The sequence below is a fragment of the Canis lupus genome, chromosome 11 (assembly GCF_003254725.2).
Source record: "Canis lupus dingo isolate Sandy chromosome 11, ASM325472v2, whole genome shotgun sequence".
NCBI classification, from domain to species: domain Eukaryota; kingdom Metazoa; phylum Chordata; class Mammalia; order Carnivora; family Canidae; genus Canis; species Canis lupus.
Genome location: NC_064253.1, coordinates 38,626,726 through 38,650,457, shown reverse-complemented (window position 1 = coordinate 38,650,457; position 23,732 = coordinate 38,626,726). Strand labels below are relative to the sequence as shown.

The 23,732-nt window shown below is 44.3% G+C and overlaps 1 protein-coding gene across 7 annotated transcripts in view; it reads right to left on the bottom strand.

Annotated features, from left to right (window-relative positions):
- Window positions 1-2,924: 2,924 nt before the first annotated feature.
- Window positions 2,925-23,732, bottom strand: part of ACER2 (alkaline ceramidase 2) — a 32,747-nt gene continuing 11,939 nt past the window's right edge. For 2 of the 7 annotated variants that reach the window (XM_049116167.1, XM_035697256.2), the window contains 4 exons: window positions 18,192-18,329; window positions 11,390-11,481; window positions 11,083-11,220; window positions 2,925-7,395 (listed from right to left, as the gene is read on the bottom strand). In XM_049116167.1, the coding sequence (XP_048972124.1) occupies window positions 7,154-7,395; window positions 11,083-11,220; window positions 11,390-11,481; window positions 18,192-18,329 (610 nt within the window). In that variant the 3' untranslated portion in view covers window positions 2,925-7,153. Of the gene's footprint in view, window positions 7,396-11,082; window positions 11,221-11,389; window positions 11,482-15,636; window positions 15,692-18,191; window positions 18,330-23,732 lie in introns of all 7 variants that reach the window. The other 5 variants (XM_049116168.1, XM_025432279.3, XM_025432281.3 and 2 more) reach the window with 4 other exon arrangements.

Below are 23,732 nucleotides of genomic sequence, written 5' to 3'. Positions count from 1 at the left end.
TGATGCCATCGGCCGAGGGGTCTCAAATCCACAGTCCAGCCTCCCTCCTGCCTCTCAGTCAGCCTGCACTACCGGCCACCTGCTCAATCCCAAATCAACATGCCTTCACCTCAGGTTGACGAGGACTCAAACTGATACTCTTCCCCTCAAATTTCAGCCCCTAGGCTCAAGTTTGTGCACAAAAGTGGGCATGATTATAACAGCAGAATGAAGCAACCCAAACAGGGACACTAATTCTGTAGAAGACATAATGGAAAAAGGAGCGTGTACTAGGCTGAGAACATCAACAAGCACATAAAAAAATAGTGCATAAAGCAAGATTCTGGCTACTAAAAGAAACAAACCTGGGAAAAATAAGATGAAATCAAAGATGGAGATAAACCATAAGGGGCTCCCAATCATAGGAAAGAAACTGAGAGTCGCTGGAGGGGAGGGAGGGGAGGGACGGGGTAACTGGGTGATGGGCATTAAGGAGGGCATATGAATGAGGAAATGATCAGCGGGTGAATGAGGGAATGAGCACTGGGTGTTATATGCAATTGATGAATCTCTAAATTCTACCTCTGAAACTAATAACACACTATATGTTAATTGCATTTAATTTAAAATCCTTTGTAGAAAGAGAACTGAATAGAAGAGTTGAAAGTCTTGGGTCTAAATCTTGCCTCTGCCACCTAATGGCTATGATCAAAATACCTTTCTGAGCCTCGGTTTTATCCTATTCAAACCAGGAATAATAGTAATACTGGCCTCACAAAAAAGACATGAGGAGTAAATAAGACAACTTTGTGTGAAAATAACTTATGTGCAGAGTTCTCAAAAAAAGGTTAGCTTCGAGAAAACCGTACTCCTAGGCAATATACCCGTCCTTTCATTGGTCTGAGATTATATGTTAAATGTAGCTCACGGTCCATCAGTTAAAGCTTAGAAGTCTCCAGCGGACTCCTGGCTAGTCCGATGTTACCACTGTCCCCTGCCTGCCTTCCCAGTGCTGTTGATGGGTCTTGTATGCATGGATTTCAGCAATCGGTGGTTTCTCCCCTCCACACAACACCCTGATTTGTTCAGCACATGGCCCTCTACAGCTAGCACCACGTGTAATACAAAACAGGCGTTTATTTGCCAAGTACTGGTTTAAACTGGATTCAGTCTTAAAGATTTTTTTGGGTTTTACTGGGCAGTTGACTTGTATAAATGGAACTATTAATCCCGAAAGGTAAACTTAACTCCGGCAGATTAAAAAAAAAACTCCCTCCAGATCACAACTCAGTTTTCGGTGCAGGAAAATATTCATTTTCTGGTATTTGGCAGATTTTTAAAACTCTGAGATCAAACACCTAAGAGGATGAAGAATGAGTTGCTGGGCGAAGTGAGGAGGAGAAAAGGCATAGAGCTGCTTGAGGGGAAAATAAGCAGGAACACATGCCTGGACCCAGAAAGAAACTGTGTAACTTGGAGTTTTGAGATAATTATATGGAGTTCTGGGGTGGTTTGTACTTGGGAAGGGCTTCAAGTGCACCACGGAGAGGAATTCCCAAAAAGGCCACAAGAGGGAGATATTACTCCAGGAGTCCCTCCCTGTCCTTTCCACCCAAGAAGGCCATGGCTTTCTTTGTTCAGACTCCCTTGCCTAGCAAATGTCACCGATGTCACCGTCCATTTTGTCTCCTCATGCCCCTGGTTTTACCTTAAGCCACTTTCTTGTGACTAGCTTTAACACAGAAATTTATTTTATTGCTATTTGTTAAATTTTTAAGATAGTGTTACAGTCTCTGTTCTCAGCGGTAAAAGCAGCTAAACCAAACGTTTTAATAAGAAATATAAAATAAACCAATTTAAAAAACATGAGAGGTTGATCTTTCTTTCCCTTTTTTATGAGTTACTACCCAGAGAGGCTTCCCAGGTAAGTGGGGCATCACCAGGCCTGGAGCCTGTTAGAAACCGAAGTGGCCACTTGAAGCCAAGAAGAAAAAGAAGAAACCCCTAACTTGGGGAGAAAGGCAGCCGGCACTCAGGTCGGGGCAGGAAGGAGGCTGAGCCCCACCCCACAGAGAATGAAGGGCAAAAAACCCCAAATGTTGTACCTCTTAAATTTTATTATGGAAAAATCCAATAATCCAAAAGACGGAATAATAGGACAGACCCAGATACAATCTTATGGAGTATCTGAAACTATAAACCAGGAAAGAGCTTTGAGGAAAATGTAAGCTCCCATATTGTTGAGGACACTTGAAGGGCACATCCCAGGGACCCTGGTCTGGCCCCCTCCAGCCCCTCCTAATGGAAAGTCCACACCTAGAGGAGGGGGGGGCGGGGCGGAGCACTGGTTTTAGAGGGTGTAGGGAAAGCAGACCTGTGGAGGTAACAGTCTAGTGCCCCATCCTGCAGGAGGAGTTCTTTACTTGGGTGGCTTCTAGGGACACTTGAATTCCCAGAAAGTTACACGTATAGGCACTTCCCTAGAAGACTCCCCACTCCCACCAGACTGTCAAAAGGCTCTCTGGCCATTCCTTATCCCCTCACCCAGGCCAGAAAAAAAGTCTAAAAACCCCACTGTTAATGACACCGATAATACTCATCCAGTTTCTTTTGGTAGTCACGTTGTTCTTTTAAATACGATGATCTATGAAATCTTTAATAATTAAAAAAAATGGTCACAGAGAATTAAGAAAAATGGGTACATAATTTTCCTGCAAAATGAAGTCATTCAGTATGCACTTAGGCACCTTATGCTGGAAGTACTAGGTGTGTTAATGTCACAGCTCCGAGAACAGCTACGCTAATCCAAAGTATGCTTAAAAACGATACCCAATTCATTAACAAATTAATCTGGGAAAATGTGCCTTGTTTGACAACCCATTAAATACATTTTTCATTTTCAACTATTTCAGAAGTCATTTTGGAAATAAAGACAAACATACATATTCACAGAAAATGCCACTTAGGGCTTTAATATCGAATGTAACGGTCCTAGTTCACAAAAATAGCATAAAGTGCAAAAGCTCCATTTCAAAAGGCTCAAAATCACTCCCAAAGCAATGGAGACTAAATGCTACCACAGGCAGTGGGCATACCACCCTTATATGGCACAACTATATAAAGTATAAAACAAGGGATATATCTGAAAATACTATATATGCTCTGATTACACACTGTGATTATAAAATAGTCCACAATCTGGTTTAACATGTAGAGAAAGAAACCATTCAATTAGTCCTTTAGAATAGAGGCCTTTTTGTTTTGTCTGTAGGAGAATAACCACAAAATTCATTGAGAACCCCAATCTGGCCTGCGAATTCTCTTTGGCCAGCTGGAAGGGCAGCACCGAGGCAAAGAGCTGGCAATGAAAGGTTCCCAGCTCATTTGGGGAAAAGGAGCTATGAGAGGGGATCCTGTTGGACAAGCTTCAGCCCTTCCCTTTCCCCCAGGGATGGTTGCATGTCAGCCCCATGGGATGAAGAGCCAAGGAAGACTCCCTCCCGTGCTCAGAGCCTCCGACAGGGCCCTGGCTCACGTAAGCATGATGAACTGATGAGAAGTTTTCACACACCTGAGAAATATGATAAAAATAACAAGTTACTGTATATTTAGAAAGTCTGCGCTTGATGTCCATCAAGCTTAGATTTCCCCCAACAGGACATCTTTCATCCACAATTAATATTTTAGGCACTCATCAGAGGGACAGGCATAGTTTCTCCCAAAATGCAGCCTGTTACCAAATAGATTCAGGTATCTCTTCCCCATCATATGCCTTAAATATAGTCACTGAAGTGCTAATACCATAATCCTAATCATAAAGAGGAGAAAAGATTTTTTCTAAAAGAATCACCACTCAGTGTTTGATTGAAAATAAGAATCACTGACTTAAATGATTGCTTGCTAACTAGGATAGTAATGTTTAATATCCTAGATCCAATTCCTGCTGGTAATCGATCTTGGCAAATTCTAAGGAGAACAAAAATCTGACAGCCATGATGAGTAACTGCCATGACCTAACTCCCAAATGGCAAATCTCCACTTCCCTGTATGATTAGGGGAAAAAACCAAAAAGATTCCTGACTGCACATCAATTAATAAGCTATTTGCTTTTTTGTTTTTGTTTTTGTTTTTTTTACATTTGGGGGAAAAAAAAAAACTGTAGAGCCCTATTTTTAACAGCTCACGAATCCAAGAGCAGAGGCCTATCAAAAGGAGAATTCAGTTCATTATTTCTTAGGACCTATTCATGTCAGGCTCAATTTAAAAAGAAGACTCAGCAGTAAGTCAGAATCCAGTGATGAGCTCTCAAGTGTATAGCTAACACGAGTGTATTCCAAAAGCTGCTCCTCATGAAATATACACAACTGGTATTTACATTCCATTCAAGTTACCGTATGAACTGTCCACTCTAAAAGGCATCTATTTACAACTCGAGGCAGGTCGGGGGAGGAATACACCAAAATACCAAAATATTAACAATGATTGTCCTTGGAAAATACAGATTTTTTTTCTCTTCAACTTTCCTATAGTTTTCCAAATTTCTTTCAAGACTGTGTAGTACTATCAAAGCATCATAAGTATAAATATGAATGATGCCATAAGTCTAACTTTAAATAGAACTGTTCAACTTTGGGATCCCTTGGTGGCTCAGCTGTTTAGCGCCTCCCTTCGGCCTGGGGCCTGATCCTGGAGTCCCAGGATCGAGTCCTGCGTCGGGCTCCTGGCATGGAGCCTGCTTCTCCCTCTGCCTGTGTCTCTGCCTCCCTCTCTCTCTCTCTCTCTCTCTCTCTCTCTGGGTGTGTCTCTCATGAATAAATAAAATCTTAAAAAAAAAAAAAACTGTTCAACTCCTACTTTCTTGATTCACCATCTTCATGCTAAGAGCTATAGTGATTTTTGTTCAACAGTAATGCTTTTGTTCTCAAATCTACCCCATTCCATACTTCTTTATCAGTCCTTAACTCATTAAAACCAATCTCTAGAAAGGCCTTCTGGTTTTTTTGGGGAGGGTTGTTTTTTGGGTTTTTGTTTTTTACAGGAAAAACCTCCTTTCTGACATGTTAAGTCCTTTGTCTTGTAGAAGATGGATGGAAACAGCCCTGTGAGTTGGGCCACTTATTTCCAGCAGTCACATTTTATCCGTGTTTCTAAAGGACACTTGGAAACTTCCAGAAGAGCAAGGTCAAAGTGTTGAAGCTGGAGGTGACATTCCCCAGTGACCCACCCTCCCTCCCTGATAGGGAGACCTCCTCCCTTCTTGATTGCTGGAATAATGTTCCCATCACTGAGGAGCCCTAAACAGAAATTAAACCTCATAGAGAATGCAAACACTTCCCACACCCCCTGCCTCTCCTCATCTATGCTTCCACACTAAGACAGCTGGGCTTAAAGTACATCAAAGCTTCCCCCTACTTTGGAGCATTTGTATACTGCAGGAATGGATGAGCCCAGAATCCATGCCTAGTAAGTCCATTTGAAGCGAGGACTGACATTTCCCTTTAAAAAAATTCTAGACTTGAAACCAAAGGACTTAACAGTAGTTCTAAAACTCTAGGTGGTTCCATGAACCACAGAACCACCTAGGTATCAGAGGTGCATTTGAAGGTCCCACAAATACATAAATACTATTTTTCAAAGCACATTTTTAAACCATAATAAACGGGTACGCTCATTCAATACCAAATTTTTTACCACAGAAACCAATTTAACTTGCATTTTCACTGCATATTAGGGAAATATATAAGTTCAACCTTAAAATAAATTTAAACAAATAGATCACAACATAGTTCTCAGGTTTGGGTTCCATCAAGATTTCTTACTTTAAATAGGGTTCTGCTACAAATAACTTGAAAACCACAAAAGTAGAATAAAGCCTTTCCTTTTTTAAACTCTCAATTCATTGTTCCTTGTTGGGCTCTTCACCTAGGATCCTGTACAAATTCTGATTAGAGCAAGAGTTCCTAGACATGCCAAAGACTGGTACTGTCCAGCTCTCAGATCCCTAGCTACGGACTCCTGTCCTCACCAGGACACGTGTGTCCTGTCTTCCTTTACCATGCAATGTTGCAAAGCAGGAGATGTGGGAGTTCCAGTGAGTATCCCTGAGGTCATGCCTACCCCCTCACGCCTTGCTGACAATTCTGGAATCTTCATTCAGCTCAATGAAGAGGTTAGCCGTAGCCAGTGTCACTTCTGCTGAGGAAAAACTCAAACTTGCCCACTGCAGCAGCAACCTGGGGAGCCAGCGACTAGTCACTGCAGGACTGGAGAAGCAGCTGTCAGATGCTTGAGGAAGCCACCTATTCCCTCAGGAAATAGGGGATGAAAAAGAGGCTAGGTTTTAGAGGATAACTTCCAGCATGGAAGAGCATACAGAAGGCTTCCGATCAGCATAAGCTTCCAGAACTTCAAGTTTGCTCCAGATGTTGAACCAGGATTCATACCCCCAGCTCCCTTGACCAAACAGGAGGCCTTGACCAAAGCTCAGCAGTAAGGGGCAGGGGTCTGTGTGCCGCCAGATCACCCCACACCTGTTCTCCGTGTCTGAGGTGACTGGGCCAGACCGCCAACAATGTCAACGTTTGAAAATTGTGCTCATCTTCGAGAATGGCTCAATGTGAAGTGTAGCTTTTGGCACAGAGGGTCTTTTTGTCCACTTCACCCTCCTCTGAGGTCCCCGGCTCTCAGCAGAGGTAGTAAAGGATTCGCAAGCGCACATAAACTTGGTTACTGTGAGTTCCAGGTGGACGAGTGGCCTCGTGGGTTTCATTGGCTTGGTTTTATTCTAGGGCCATTTCCCCAAATGAAAATCCCTGGCATGTTCCATCGGTCAGTGGGTCTTGCCTGTTGCAGGGTATATCTGTGAGCAGGAGTCTCCTCCGAGAGTACAGGGGGCCACAGAGTCTCAAGTAAACCCCCGCTGGGAAATGAGCCCCACCCCCACTGAGGGACTGCTCTGCCTCTGCCGCAACAGGTCCCTGCATCTGGAAGGGACGCTGAGGAGATCTACCTGGTGCCCCTGAGCCCTCCACTTTCCAATTTCGGGAAAGGGGAAGACACCCTTCCCCCTGCACAGTGGAGTCCTGGTAGGCCACGGCCACACTAGTTAGAGCCCAAGGGAACAGAATACCAAAAAGACAGGCCCTCCCCCTACTCTACAAGCCCCCTGCTGTCTTCACTGGCAAGCCCGATGCAGGAGGGAAAAGCAAGCAGAGAAGCCAGCCTCCCCATCACGTGATCTTGACCGGTGACTTCTTGCTGGCACACAGGAGGGACACGTAGGGGACCCCGATGAAGGCCCATTTCTCGCTGGGCCAGAACTTGATGACGGGGCCCTGCTCGGGGATCTCGGAAGCAGCATCAAAGTAGGCAAAGCATACGCAGCCCAGGTAGGCAGCAAGGCAGATGAGGATGTGCCTGCAGAAGGATACAGGATGTGAGCCCCGAACAGGTAAACAGAGCTGCCGCCCTGGGTGAGCCTGCCCAGCACTCTGGCCCAGCCCACCTCCCCGAGGTAACCACAGGCCAGCGCCTCTTCCCGTCAGGACAGTCTCCCGCATTGCTGGAGACCAACAAATCTGGAACCAATGGGGCCTGCTCTGGAAAGTTCTAAAATATTCCACCTGGTAACAGTCTTTGGCTCAACCCCCAAAGACTGAGGCCCAAGGATTTAAAACAGGTGCTAGGAAGATGGAACTGACATCTGATGAGATCCCACCTTCTTACTGCAATGTTGCATATACATAGTTTCTGCCTTTTACTAGGAATCCTTTTATACCAATTAAACTACTAGTTTTAGTAGGGAAACTTTTTTACTCTACTGTGTCTGTAAAAATTTTAACATGAATCTTTATCAAGCAAGGGACCATCTAGAAGCATGTAATCCTTCTTTCTACCCTAGAGTGGAATTCCATTCCAGATGAATGAAAGACTTAAAATGTTTTTTTAAATATAATCAAAGAAACCACTTTCATAAACTCTGGTGGGGGCAGCCGTTCTGAGAATGAAACAAAGTCCAGGATTCCTATAGGAAAAGACTGACAGGTGTGAGAACAGGAATCTTTAAAACCAAGATGGCACCAAACTCATTCTATTCTGAAAGATAAATGGAAAAGGGGAGGGGGGAATATTTGTACCGTATGACCAAAGAGTTAAAGTCCTTATATTCAAGACTGATGAATCACTGACCTCTACCTCTGAAACCAATAATACATTATATGTTAATTAATTGAATTTAAATTCTATTTTAATTTTTTTTTTTAATTAAAGTAAAATCCTTATATTCCAGGGCACCTGGGTGGGTTTCCAGCTATTAAGCAGCTGACTCTTGATTTCACCTCAGGTCATGATCTAAGAGGGGGGTGGGATCCAGCCCCACATCAGGCTCTCTACTGAGCATGGAGCCTGCACAGGATTCTCTCTCCCCCTCTGCCCACTCCCTTTACTCATGCACACATTCTCTCTATGTCTCTCAGAAAATAAAAATAAAATCCCTACATTCCAAATAACTCTCAAAAACTAATCATTTCACAGCATGCCCCTTAAAAGAATCGGTAGGGGAGCAGGCAGTGGGTGAGAATGACAGTAGTGAGACTGGCCTCAGGCTGATAAGCACTGAAGCTGGATGTTGCCTCCATGAGGGCTTAATGTAGTATTCCCTATACTCTTGAAAATGATGCAAATGTGCATAATACATACAGCTATTGGACACTAATGACTGGTGACTATGTGCCAGGCACTAGGTGCTAGATATGCTAGATATAAATTTTTTAAAATAGAAAAAACTCCACAGAGAAGGCAAATGAAAAGGTACCTTTCAAAAAAAAAGAAATATACACATTAAAATTACAATGGAAAAGATGCTCAACAATAATTCTAACTTTACAAAGACAGGAAAATATTTTTAATCAGGTTAATAACATTTAAGAGCTAATGCCTTTTACCTATACTTTCATATATATTAGATATTATAGACTCTAACAGAAAGTGTTCATTAATATACTCTCCCTAGATTTGGAGATAGAGATCTATACTTGTACCTGCATTTATAGATACAGATATATCTATATATAGGTATAGATGTATAAAATTTAACCTAAGGAAATGTTTAGGCATGTGAACAAATAATTATCCATTAATAGTTTGGCTAAATGATTTATAAAGCATCCATACTATGAAATATTAATTGGACACAAAAATATGAAAGGTAATACATATGCATTGGTAAGGAAAGTTGTCCACCATCCTATTAAAAAAAAAAAAGTTTGGAGCATGTATAGAATGATATATTTATTTTTTAAAAGGTAGAGTTAGAGAAATAGACGTGAAAAATCTGGAAGGTGGGGTTCTTGGGTGGTATATCCATTAAGCAGCCAACTCTTGGTTTTGGTTCAGGTCATGATCTCAGCGTCGTAAGGTCGAGCCCTATCTTGAGATCTGTGTGGAATCTGCTCCAGTTTCTCTCTCCCTCTCCTTTTGTCCCTCCGACACACCCCTCTCTCTTGTGCATGTGTGCTTGGTCTCTCTCAAATAATCTTTTTTAAAAATCTGGAAGGAGGGACACCTGGGTGGTTCAGCTGATGGAGCATGTGACTCTTGATCTTGGGGTTATCAGTTCGAGCTCTGTTAGGTGCAGAGATTACTTAAAAATAATCTTAAAGTCTGGAGGAATAAACTTTAGGTTGTTAACAATTGTTATCACTCTTTGGTGGACAGAATTATGAGAGCCTCTCTATACTACTCTGCTTAAATTTGTTCTTAAAACATCATAACTGAGCTAAAAACATGGTTCAACTGTGGTGTACCTCCTGCTTAATTTCTCAAACTCAGAAACTAAGTTTAGTTAATTACAACTTACTTTTTGAATTTTGCTTAAATTGCTGACATTACCAAGAAACTTGATTAAAAATGTACTTATATAGTACCTTGAATGAAGTCTTTTTTATATACATGTATACATTTATCAAAACTCATTAAAGTACACACTTAAAATCTGCATTTTATGATCTCCATTATAACTCAGCAAATCTATAGTGCATAAATTCACTAGTGTGAGTTGAGGTTGAACCTAAAAAATATCAGGAAAAGGACCCTGAGACTGGAATCTCCAGTTTGTGCTGTTTTATATTGTATTGTCTTTTGGAAAACAGTCCTGGGAGTCCCGGAGCCTTAAACTGAGAGCAGGTTGGGTATCATGCTAAATATATACAAGTTCCCACATTCAAGGCAATTTACACGAGTTTCAGGCATTTCCTGATAGAAGTCAAGCTTCTTCCGAATCTTGGATCTAATATAGCTTTTCCAACTCCTTACCACTAGAATTCTCCCTGGGTGCTTTCAATTTATAAGGGACATCCTAAAGCAGATTTCCCTTGGCCCTTGCTCTCTTTTGCAATCAGAAGTCCTGGAGGACCGAGGAAATCAGGATTCTGGTTTGGAGCTGAAGCAGTTCAGAGGAAGAAACCACTCAACTTCTCAGCTGAGTGTAGGATTCTGCAGGCTGTTTAATAAACTGTTTGCTGTTGTTTTTTGTTTTTTGTTTTTTTTTTTCTTAAACTTAACCACATATCCTGAGCATTCCAATGCATAGATGCTCCAATTCCCATGACTGAACTCCCAGGTGAGCAATCATGAACAATTAATACACCTCTCTGGGCATCTACCTCTACCTGTTAAGTGAAGGGGTGAGACTGTCCCCAAATGACCTGTGTTGCCTTCACCCGGTCACTTGAGCATCTCAGTCCCCACATCACTTCTGTCCCAAGCCTTCCCCACCCCCATCCCACCCCCAGAGATCTAGCTAGAGTTCAGGTTACGGATTCAGCTTTCAAGCTCCTTTCTGCTTTAGTAATGGAACTAGAGGTAAGAGACCGCAGACTTGAACCTCACACAATTAGGTCTTTCTGATCTGGCTAAGCCTGCTCCCCAGAGCCTATTCTGCTTTTGACAATACTTTCCATTGCTTCCAAAAGATCTGACCGTTTCTGTGAGGAGAGAAGAGCGCTCAGGCCGTGCTCCGTCCTCTTGCACACCTGCGTTCCCTACAAGGAAGAGAGTGCCCGCCCATGGGCGGATGAAGACTGCGGTCTGGTCGCTGGCACTTACCACACGCAATGCAGGTAGGGAAAGTGGAAGGAGGACAGCAGCTCACAGAAGGCTCGGTCACTGATCCAGCAGAAGAGCGCGAGGGTCCACCAGAGGCCAGAGAAGAGGCCCAGTTTAAAGACACGCACATTGTCACACCTGCACAGGGACCCAGAAAACAAGTCACCCTCAGTCTGGGCTGCCACCTGCCTTGCTGGCCAATCTTTTCTGGCTCCTCACAACCCCCCCACCCCAGCCTCTCGGCACTGGAGGTCCAACCCCACATCCTGTCACCCCACAAGCTTGTGGACGTGGATGCCATACATACATGTGCAGATGACTCCCAAAGCCGTGTTCTCACCCTGGTCTCTCCCTGACTCCAGACTCCCATAGCCAGCTACCTTCTGGACGTGTCTCCCCCTGTGCAACGCAGACCTACATTTAACATGTCCATAATGAACTCCTAATCTCTCCTCCTGCCCAAGATCTGCTCTCCTCCCAGCCAGCTCAGGCAAAGAGCCTTCCACGCTCTTCAGAAGCTCAAGGCCAGTATCTTAGTCACTGTACTTGTCCACACACGCCACATGCAACCCATCAGCTCTACCTTCACTATATACCCAAAATCTATATACCCTTCCCACCACCTCCACCTGAGTCCAGCCACCATCATTTCCTGCCTGAGTTATGGCAACTGCCTCCTCCTGCCCCTGCTCCTACAGTCCACTCTCAGTGCTCTGCTCAAAGCCTCCCTCTGTCTTCCACTTAACCAGAGGGAAAGCCAACATGTTCTCAGGGGCCACAAGGCCCCACGTGTGCTGGCTTGTTCTCTGCCCTCCACTTGCTCTTCTATTTACACTGCCCCTTGCCACCTCTGCTCATCAACCGCACACCCCCTGCCCCAGGGCTCCTTGCACTCCTCAAATATCCCTGGCATGTTCCCCAGACCTTAGCATTGACTGTTCCTGCCACCTGGAGTGCTCTTCCTCACATATTTATGTGGTTCACTGTCTCCCAAGTCTCTGCTTAATGTCACTCAGTAAGCCCTTTCCTGACCACTGTTGTTAACAATCGCACCTGTCTCCACCCGCTAAGTGACGCTCCCAACCCCACCTCCATTTCCTTTTCTCTCCTCCAATTTTCTCTGTAGGGATTATAACCCCTCTAGCATCCTCCATGTTTTACCTGCTGACAGTTGGTCTTCCCCTGAAACAGCATGGAACACGGAGGGTTCCCCTGATTTGCTGAATAAAAAAGTGAGCTCTCACATACACTGGGACAAAATGCTTTTCAGAAACAAATCCTAAGAGCCCAAAGAAATTTCCATTGTCATTTCCCTCCCTCGTTCTTGAATTGTTCATAAAGGAGGGTGACTTCCATTCCTAGGGAGGCATGCTCAGAGGCAGCTGGTGGCTGAGGGTTCTTCTCAGCTCTCCCTCAGGCTCTCCTTCACTCCACAGACCGCTCCCGGGTCAGCTAAGCTCCCTCTCGGGACCCAGAGTCCAATGTGTAACCTCTGCACCTGAGAAGAAGCCACATCTATTTGTTCATATTTGTTGTATAAATGTCAAAAGCCTGACTGGTTGGTACCTTTCCCAGCCACCTGACAGAAGCATTGGCACAAGCATCAGTGAAAACAGGATGGGAAATAGGTTCAGAAAGGCCAACTCAAAAAACACAAACAGAAATACCCTGTTGTAGGAGAGCTAAATGCATTCCTTGAAACACTTTTCGAGAGAGGCCCAGAACTGGAGACACTAAATTCCTACTTAGCTTTGTTGGGCAGCTCACCCTCGGAGGCTCCTCCTCTCTCTCAGCTCAGCTTTCTCTGCCTCCTCAGGTCTCGGCTTCCAGGGTGCCTTCTCAAATAGACCTTCTCTGACAGCCCCCACCCCTGTTACATTGTCCATACCATGAGTGCCCACCATTTTCCTTCATAACACTCATCACAAGCTGATACAGTTTTCATTTGTGTGATTGTGTGATTGAAGGTCTAGTATCCGACTAGACGGGAAGCTCAAAGAGAATAGGAACTCTACCTGCTTTTCACCAAGTATATGCAGTGCCTGGCCCAGAATAGACATGAAAGCAATGCTTGCTGAATGAATAAATAAAACAAGGAAGTAAAAGAAAATGTTAATTGGATTCCAGTGATCTAAGAAACACATTTTTTTCCTCAGACTTCAAAAAAACAACAACAGCAACCACGTTGATTCAGTACCAAATTCTCTGAATGCATGCTAGGCACTGTGGAAGGCAAAATGAACAGGCCTCTTGCCTTGCTATTGTAAAAGATAAAATGAATGTGGATAAAAATAAGTGTCAACAACTATAGACAATTTGGTACACTCAATTCAATTAAACCTAGAATCTTTTGCTTAAGGAACACACCAGAACATTCCTCAATATGCTGGAGAGGCAGTGCATGTGCCAAGTGGCAAGAGAAGCAGAATGCCGAGTGAGGAGTCATGTGTGGGGAAAGCCCTGCCCAATCAGCATCTCAGGGTGCCCTGGGACTGCCCCTTCCTCTGTTCATAGAGGGAGAGCTCCTGCTACCTGCTGCTGACCAGGCCTATCTATACTTGACTCAATGTGAGATTAAATGAGAAAAGCAGAACAAAAGTGATATATACAATAGGACCCAATTCTAGGATAAAAAAAACCTGAGCTGATAACTGCAGTTCTCCTCTTCTTAACCCTTTGTTGTATTCTCAAAGTTGTCTCCTATACTCAGTAAAAAAGCACCTACTTGAAAATATGTTAGGGATGCCTGGGTGGCTCAGTGGTTGAGTATCTGCCTTTGGCTGAGGTCATGATCCTGGGGTCCTGGGATTGAGTCCCACATCCAGCTCCCCGTGGGGAGCCTGCTTCTCCCTCTATGTCTCTGCCTCTCTCTGTGTCTCACATGATTAAATAAAATCTTAAAAATAAATAAAATAAAATATGTTGAATGTGAGGCACCTAGGTGATTCAGTGGTTGAGCATCTGCCTTTGGCTCAGGTTGTGATCCCAGGGTCCTGGAGATCAAGTCCTGCATCGGGCTTCCCACAGGGAGCCTACTTCTCCTTCTGCCTATGTCTCTGTCTCTCTCTCTCTGTTTCTCTCATGAATAAATAATTTTTTAAAATATTTTATGTTATATGCAGCTGAGCCACTTAGTAATATTCACACAAATTTCATTAAATATCAGGTCATAGCCTGAAATAAAATTTTGTTGTCTCATGGTCTGAGAGAAGAAAGTTCAGAAAAGAAAATGAAAATACGAAAAGAGGGCAGCCTGGGTGGCTCAGCGGTTTAGCCGCCTTCAGCCCAGGGCCTGGTCCTGGAGACCCAGGATTGAGTCCCACGTCAGGCTCCCTGCATGGAGCCTACTTCTCCCTCTGCCTGTGTCTCTGCCTCTCTCTATATATCTCTCTGTGTCTCTCATGAATAAATAAATAAAATCTTAAAAAAAATAAAATAAAATATGAAAAAACTAGAAACAAGCTCTAGCAGCAAGGCTAATGGGAAAGAGAAAGCTTCCCCAGCTCCTTTGAGCAGAGGGAGGCTCAATGAGAAATATTTAGCTGCCACCCACCATTACAGATCACAGATCATAGCTAATGATAGCAGGAAAGGTCCTGGAAGGAAATGCAAAGAAAAACAAAAGCATCCCCTCGTCTGGGAATTTTATCAAAGCAGGCCAACAGCCATCTTCTCTTTCCTTGCTGGGACTTGGCTGGGAACTGGGACATGGCAGTGAACATAGGGGCCTTATCCCTGCCTGTGGAGTCTGCATCAAGAAAAGGGACAGACACTAAACAAAAAACCAGCACAAATAACTTTTTTTAATTACTAAAATATTGGGATGGGTACCAGAAAAGAAGCTTGAGATGCTATGAACAACTGAACAAAACAGGTGAGTTAACGATGAGTCAGAAGCGAGCCAAACAGGAGAGTCCAAAAGTACGTACAACAGGAACAAGGACCTGGGGACAGAAAGAGCTAAGCCCCTTTGGGGGTAGGGAAGATTGGGACAGCTAGAGGATAGAGTGTAAGGGGGAGCTTCATGCAGGACAGGTCAGCAGGTAGGGGTCTGTTAAGATTTTGAACTTCAGCAATGCAATGTCAGCTAAAAAAAAAAAAAAAAAAGAGAGAGAGACTGGGACTATTAGAAGAATGGGCCAGGTTAAGGATATTAAACTTGATGTCAGTTGTCATGTCAACTAATAGAATGACACTGATCAGATGGGGATGTTCAGGGAAGGAAGAGAGGAAACCAGGCTTCTGCCTTGAGCAAATGGGTAGATGGTGCTCCCATTTACTGCAGCTGGAAATATCAAGAGAACCAGGACTGGAAAAGCAGATCAGGAATGTGGATGAATTCGAAACGGCTGTGACAGGTGGAGTCCAAGGTTGGGCAGGTAGCCAGATGTGCCACAGTGGAGGCAGAAGGAAGGACAGAGTCAGACACACACCTGGGAATCATTTGCATGCATTCAGTCATTAGTGCAATGTCAATGAGCTCTTCCAGGCCAAGTGAGAGGTCACCTTAAGGGACCCCTACATGCAAAGGTATGTAGCCAATAAGGAGCTCACCTGAGAGTCTGAAAAGAAGCTGCCGCAGAGCGGAATTCCAGGAGGGTGTGGCATCCTAGGAGGCATAGGGAAGAATGAGGCAAGGATGAGAGGAGTGGATTCTGCAAACAGCTGAGAGAAGAGCGCATAAGACACAGGAGGGCTGAAGAACCATCCCTGGACATATAGCCAAGGGGGGCTTAGGCATGGAAGTGGGGCAGAAGCTAGATTGCACTGGGCTAAAGAAGAAATGAGAGCTAAGGGATGAAGATAACTTTTAAAGATGCTAGGTTGTGATACCTGGCTGCCTCAGTTGGTAGAGTATATGACTCTTGACCTTGGGGTCTTGAGTTTGAGCCTATGTTGGGCACAGAGATCACTTACATATATAATAAGCACTTCTAAGACCTTGGGCTGTGACAGACAAGAGAGAAAGGGTGGTGGTTGGAGACAGACCTGGGCTGAGGCCAGGCTAAGGGCTAGAGAAGATGGGAGAGGCCCCAGTGTTCTTACAGGCCAATGGGAGGGACCATTTAAGGAGGGCTAAGGACCCAGTAGACAATATACAGGAGTAAAGTATGTTTAGGAGAATGGAGGGAATGATCCACAGGCAGAAAGACCCCAGCAGAAAGGATCCAGAAAGGAGGGATACTTCCCCTGATGTTGCCATTTATTAATATAATGACGGAGACCAACAAGCTGGAGTGGTGGCTAGCTTTTCAGGGGCAAAGATTTTTTTAAGTATGAAACAGATGATTTCCTTTGTGATTATGTACAAAGTGAGTTCTCAAGAAACCTAGCTAAGTCCAGGACCTTCTACTCAATTCAGGCCTAATAAGAGCCAGTGCCACTAAACTGTTACAAATCCATTTCAGATCTTTATTGGCAATTTGTGTGTTTTCCGAAGAGCTTCAAAATCGGTTAGTGTTCTGAAACGAGTCTCTTATTTTTCCACTCCTTCAAGGCTACTGAAGGAAGCCAACAAGACAAGACCAATAGCATCCTTCCTTGGCCAGCCAGTATTCTTAAATACTTCTTCAATCACCATTGATCATGCCTGGTATTGCCAGCATTCAAAGCAACCCTCAGAGGCAAAGCAGTGGAAAGAACCATGTATCTCCTCTCAGAACAAAGACTGAGAGAAACCTGTCAATACATCACACAGAGTAACTCTCACACACAAAGTAAGATATACAAGACTTCAGAAGATCGAGCAGTTAAATTCCATGTCCTCAACAATGAGAAAGTCTTGAATTAAAATGCACTTCTAAAGATGGGGCGCCGGGATCCCTGGGTGGCGCAGCGGTTTAGCGCCTGCCTTTGGCCCAGGGCGTGATCCTGGAGACCCGGGATTGAATCCCACGTCGGGCTCCTGGTGCATGGAGCCTGCTTCTCCCTCTGCCTGTGTCTCTGCCTCTCTCTCTCTCTCTCTCTGTTTTATTTATTTTAAATAAATAAAAATTTTTAAAAAAATAAAAAATAAAGATGGGGTGCCTTCTTACAGGGGGGCACCTGAATGGCTCAGTGTTAAGCATCTGCCTTCCACTGGAGTTGTCACCCCAGAGCCCTGAGATCAAGTCCCCCATGGTGCTCCCTGTGGAGCCTGCTTCTCCCTTTGTCTCTGCCTCCCTCTCTCTCTCTCTCATAAATAAAAGTAAAATCTTAAAAAAAATAATAAAGATGGGCACAAAGAAAAAGCATTTTCAGAGTATTCCAACAAGGGCAGTAGTTTGATGTATTTGGGGGTTAAGGAAGCCCTGCACATACAAGGCTAACCTGTCTCTGGATATCAACCCAAACTTGAATAGACAAGTTTCCAAAGGAAAATCCTTATGCAAAAAGCAAAGGCTTACAGGACAGGTGTCAGAGAGCCTAGCACAGTCAATGGTACCATACCTGGAGTCAAAGTTGCCTCGTATATAGACCTCTGTTTCCCCTTCTGCGTGTAAATGCAATAGCCTCACTAGGATTCTTCTCCTTATTCTTGTCATGTAAACAAATCTATTCTTTGCACAGAATTAAGGCTAGGCAGGCTGGTCTAGGCACTCACCAGGTCCTTGAGACGTTCCTGCTGAGCTAGCTTTGGATTGTTGGGATGCATTGCATCCACTAAACAGCTGCTCCCCTCTCCCCTTAATGTTTAGAACCAAGCCATCAAATGTGCTTCTAGTCACCCAGTCAGGAACTAACTTTACATGAAGAGTCAGACTCCTCTTCCACACTTGAGTGTGGTTAAAAACAAAACAAATTAACACCAGAAGCGGGAAGCCTGGGTGGCTCAGTCAGTTAAGCATCAAACTCTTGATTTCAGCTCAGGTCATGATCTCAGGGTCCTGGGATCGAGCCCTGCCTGCCTCAGGCTCTGTGCTCCGCAGGGGGTCTGCTTGAGGTTCTTTCTTTCTCTCTTTCTCTCTCTCCCTCTCCCCCTCCAATCCTCCCCCGCCCCATTCACGTGTGCTTGCTATCTTTCTATCTCAAATCTTCATAAAAACAAAAACAAAACAAAAACCAGAAGCTGGTGTGTTCCCAACACAGGGTCAGCCAAAGGGGCAGGTGGGAAGAACAAAAGTACCCACCTCCTTAGCTCTGCAATGAGCAGCACAGTGCATGGAACCCCCAGGGTCATCAGAGAGATGTTGTTGATGGCAGGCTTGACAAACGCCAGGCATGTTGTAACTGCAGAAAGGACGCAGACCACCGCCTTGAACCTGCCCCTGAATCAATGAAAGCAAACTGAACTGTTAGCAAAGGAGGTCTCGTTTGTTTAGTGAATGCTGGCAAAGGTACAGGTGCCGCAGGCGGAGTATAAGCTGAAAAGAAGTTGTGCCCTAAGTACCAGGAGTCTTAAGCCCACTCACATGCCCAGTTCAGGAACTCCACCTCTAGAAGTTTATCCTTAGGAAATAACCAAAAAATGTGTAAAATATTTAGCCAAGAGAATGGTGAAATGAGAATCCATCTAAGTCCCTGGGGTCTTAAATATGGATAATTGTTTTCGTTAGTGTTACTTTTCTATATTTTTTTTCATATATTGTATGGCAGGGGTTAGCAAGCTTTTTCTGTAAAGGGTAAGACAGCAAATATTTTGGGTTTTTGCAGGTCCCAGGACCTCTGCAGCTACCTAAGTCTGCCTCAGTAGGCAGCAGTAAGTGAGTGGGCGTGGCTGCACACCAATAAAACTTGACTTGCAAAAGCAGGCAGTGGACCCATTTGGCTCATGGGACCTAGCCTTCCGACCCCTGTTCTACAAGGTGAACAACGTGTAGGACTTTTACAAGAAAAACGGGGACGACTGACAAACCACAAAGCTCCCTAGTTTAAAAGAAAAAAACCTATGTGTCTAACACATAAAGCTAAAAGGCTTAAGGAAAAATTCTAAGAGTGTCTATATTTACTGTCAACTCACAGCCCAGCATGCACTGGAACTCTGTTGACATGACAGTCAAGTTTTTGACATGACCAATCTTGGAAAAATCCCACCCTCACATCCCTCAGTGGAGGTGCTTTCTGTAGAAAGAGCCAGAAGTGGCGACGTGATCTGGGACATGGTCCTTCTCTCCCTGGGACTCCCATTTCCTTATCTATGAAACGAAAAGGCTGGACTAGATGATCCCCAAGGCCTCATCCATGGCTGAAATTTAGGAGCACATGATTTTCCTGAAGTTTCTTTTATTCCTCATTAGCACAATTTACTTTGGCCAAAAGCCCTGGAACAGGTCGTAGCTGGGAAACTCATTTGAATGAAATCCCATTATAAAGAAATCAAAGTACACCGAAACCTCCAAAATACAAATTTATCTCTTCGAGAGGAAAACCATTTATCATCAAGGCACAGGAAATCATTGATCGAGCTGCCAACTTTCTGACTGGAAGGAACAGGAATTGTAGCCCTGAACTTCAACCAGAGAAGAAATACGTATGTGGGAAAGAATCCAGGCAGCAAATCCTCAGGAGAGTCGTGTTTTCCTCCTGGCCTTGGCTGGCATCCTTCGCTACTGGATGAAAGGCTGCCTGCTGAGGATGACAGAGGCGGCTCCCCTCCTCCCACCTTGCAAATGGCCCTTAAGGACCCGCCATCACTCTTTCAGGGGGTATGGAGGTTCTTTGACCTGCACCAAGGCTTTTCAGCCTTTTTAGATTGGATAAGCAGAAAAAAAGAAAAAAAAAAAGAGGGTTAGCAAACAAACAAACATTTTTAAATTGCATTACTTCTCTAGACCAATGGTTCGGGAGCTGGAGCCACAGTAATATAAGCACAGGTGTTCCAGCTAACAGATGTGTGTTCACTTTCTGCTCCCCTTGCTTAGTAGCTGTGGGACCTTTTGGCAAATTGCTAAACCCTCCAAGCCTCACATTTCCCCTTTGGAAATGAAGACCCCCTACCCCATGGCGTTCCCTACAAGCATCAGAGCATTTAACATGGTGCCCGGTACCCAGTAACATGGTATGTGCTAATAAAATCCACTATCACTGTCATCATTACCATTGTTTGAGAATAAATGGTAACGTTATTGTGAATAATATCTACTCTCAGGGAAAAGTGACGAGGCTGGTGTTGCAATCTCCCAAAGCTCTATAGGGTACTGCCAAATAGTTCAAAGGCAGCAAGCCTGACGAAACTTGTTTTCTTTAAGGAGAACATAGGCAGACACCTCCCATGTCGGTCCAGAGGGTGTGGAGGAATGTGCTCTAAGAAGAGCCGACAAAACAACCTGTGAACATACAAATCTGCAACCGACAGAAGCCACAGAGCCAGGCTGGCTGACCCCAGAGTCCCCAGAGGTCCTAGGTACAAGAACTGGGAATGTCCAGGAGCGAGGGCTTCTTGACAGGCTGTTGTCTTATCAGCGACGTGGGGCAACCCCTGATGTGATCTCTGGTCCTGTTCTCAACTTTCCAGCCAATTTTGGGCTCAAACTGGAACCAGGTCAGGGAATGCCCATCACTTGGCCTTCCTTGATTCCCCTAAGTCAAAAGAGCCCCAACACCACCAACATAACAAAGCTGCTACTGTTGTTACCTTTAGCCACCCTTTAGAGCAGAGGTTTGCAACCCCATCAGACTCTCCACCCCGTTTATATGGCAAATACTTAGCAATGACACTTTTGTTCTTCCAAAGCGAAATGGATTTTATGGAGGATAAAACCTCCATCATTGTAACCACCGAAAACATATCCATGAACTGCCCAGATGTCCCTTAAGGGATGGAAATGTTCTTGGTTAAGACCCACTCTTTTAAACTATACTTTAGGACTAAAATATAATCTATATAGAATAATCGGCCATGATCGTCACAGGATTACAGCATTTGGTCCTGGAAGGTCCAGGTGTGTCATTTTATTAGTAAGGAACTGACCTGGCCCAGAGAGCCTAAGACTCTGGCCCCCAAGTCTTCCAGCTAGAGCAGGATGGCCAGACCCCAGCCTGCACCCTGGCAATTCAGGATTCAAAACCTGAACTGGATTACAAAATGAGGGCAAAATCCTAAAAGTCACAGTGGGATAAATCTTTAAGAAATGGAAACAATTAGCCTGTAATAGTTCTTTGTTCTTGGGTTTTTTTCTCAAAACAAAAATGTCTAAAAATTCTTAACCATCAACAGCTAAGTGTCTGATGATTCTTAGGATACTCTAGGCAAGAAAAAAGAACAATTTTTTTGACCTGCCAATTATTCCTATTTATATGGTAAACTTTAATAATTTCCCTGCTGTTCTAGACATTCTTCAAAACACCTGCCATATTAACCAGTCATACTAACTGCTAGACTTACTGAGTCCTTACTCTGGACAAGACACTGTACTCTACACTTAATAGGATTTCTCCCCTATATTTCTAACCCCACAAGGTACTCTTAATATCTCCAGTTTACAGATGAGCAAAATGAGGTACCAGAGCTTTAAAAAAAAAAAAACAAAGCCCTATAACCCAAAGCCATGTCCATCTGACACACTTCACCACCAGGCTCTGCTATCCCTTCTCCAGAAGCCTCATATTGGAACTACTTTTAATGTGGTTTTAGAAATATTCCAGCAAACTCTAGATCACAAAAAGAGATGTTAACTGGCAAGCTTGGATGGCTAAGCCACACAATCCCTGGTCTGCAGAAATCCTGGTTTTGATGCGAAGTCTTTGGTCTGGCCTGCCACTTGGGCTCAGAGTTGTACCTGTCCCCATGTCCTGGGCGGTGAGGCCCACAAAAAGGGGTTTGGTTTTCTTGCTCTGTCACTGGCAAGTTGAAGGCAGAATAAAGTTGGAAATCCTTATTTACAGTGCGCCAGTTTCCTATAACACACACCTTTTCCTCATTCACCTCTATGATTCCATTTTCTCCCTCAGTGTGTGTGTGTGTGTGTGTGTGTGTGTGTGTGTGTGTCCAAGATGCTAAGCAGAACTCTCCACGTGCCACTGGTAGTACTGGAAGCTAACTCTGAGCACTCGCCACATTTCTAGTACTCTACTGTATGCTGCAGGATCCTCTCACAAGAGGATTATTTACCTAATTTGACAAATGAGGAAACAGAAAGTGAAAGAGTCAAGACGAGTCACACCATTTGTAAGCAGGGGAGCTAGGATTCTAACCCAGGGAGTCTCCAAGGCTGGGGACACAGACATCTGTGAAGCTCAGGGCTCCAAAGGACTCTCCCCAAGCTGAAGATAGTAGAATCCATCTTCCCAGAGAAATGGTGCTGGTAATACAAAAGTATTGCCACCAAGCTGTCACCTCTCTGTCTCACGGTATGGCTTCATCATTAAAGTTGGTAAGCTTTATAGTCACTACATCCAATGCCTCATTTTCTCTCCTGCTCATAACATTCCCTCATTCCTCCCTTCAAGAAATGAACAAGAAAGGGGCGCCCAGGGGGCTCAGCTGGTTAAGTGTCCAACTCTTGATCTCAGCTCAGGTCTGGATCTTGGGGTCATGAGTTCAAGCCCCGTGTTGGGCTCCATGCTGGGTGTGGAGCCTACTTAAGAAAAGAAAAAAATGAAAAAAGAAAAAGGTTCTCTATGAACACACTAAAAACTGTCACTTGGAATTTCAAGCAGCACCTCCAGACTGTCATGAACAAAATCATCTGCAACTTCTCACTCAAATCCCAGGACTTCAAAGATCAGATCTAAGAGCAAAGAGGTTCCTCAGCTCTCAACTTATCACCCACTAAGCTCGGGGCAGGATGGAGGTAACTGGTGGCCACCTTCTGACACCACAGGAAAGACCAAAGGTAAATGATGTTTCTCAGCCAGAGTTCGAAAGCGCTTGCCTATGACGTCCCCTCATGACCCTGCCTGGCGCTGCCCATCTTTGACCCTCACCCCACCCCATTTCTCCACCTCTGAGGCTTTGTAAGCATCTCTGGTTGTTCTCCTAAAGCCAACGAAGCAAGCACAACAAGACTAGAAACTGAAGACCGCCCAAATCAACCTGCCCCACGGTAAAGCCTACCTCCTCTACTGAGAAGGCCATGGCAAACGGAAACTATATTTCTCCTGAGTCCGAGAATGCCCATCTGGTCACTTCTTGTAAATAGCTGGCTCACTCCTTCTCCGTTTTTGGATAAGTAATCTTGAAGACACTTTATCTGCTTGATGATTCTCCAAGAAAATACTATTTAGGGGCACCTGGGTGGTTCAGTGGTTGAGCGTCTGAACTTTGGCTCAGGGCATGATCTTGGGGTTCTGGGATGGAGTCCCACATCAGGCTACAGGGAGCCTGCTTCTCCCTTTGCTATGTTTCTGTCTTTGTGTATCTCTCATGAATAAATAAATTTTTAAAACTTTTTTAAGATTTTATTTATTTATTCATGAAAGATACAGAGAAAGGCAGAGATGTAGGCAGAGGGAGAAGCAGGCTCCAGGCAGGGAGCCTGATGTGGGACTTGATCCTGAGACTACGGATCACGCCCTGAGCCAGGGGCACGTGCTCAACCGCTGAGCCACCCAGGCGTCCCCCAAAAAAAACTATTTAATTCAAATCCAGCTCTGCACAATGAAGATTGTAAAACTAGTTCATTTGAAGTATGTTTTCTCCCTACCTCGTTGAAAAATACATTTTTAATATTAAAGATTAACATGTGCTCTTTGTTTAAAAAAAAAAAAAAAACTGTACAGGGACGCCTGGG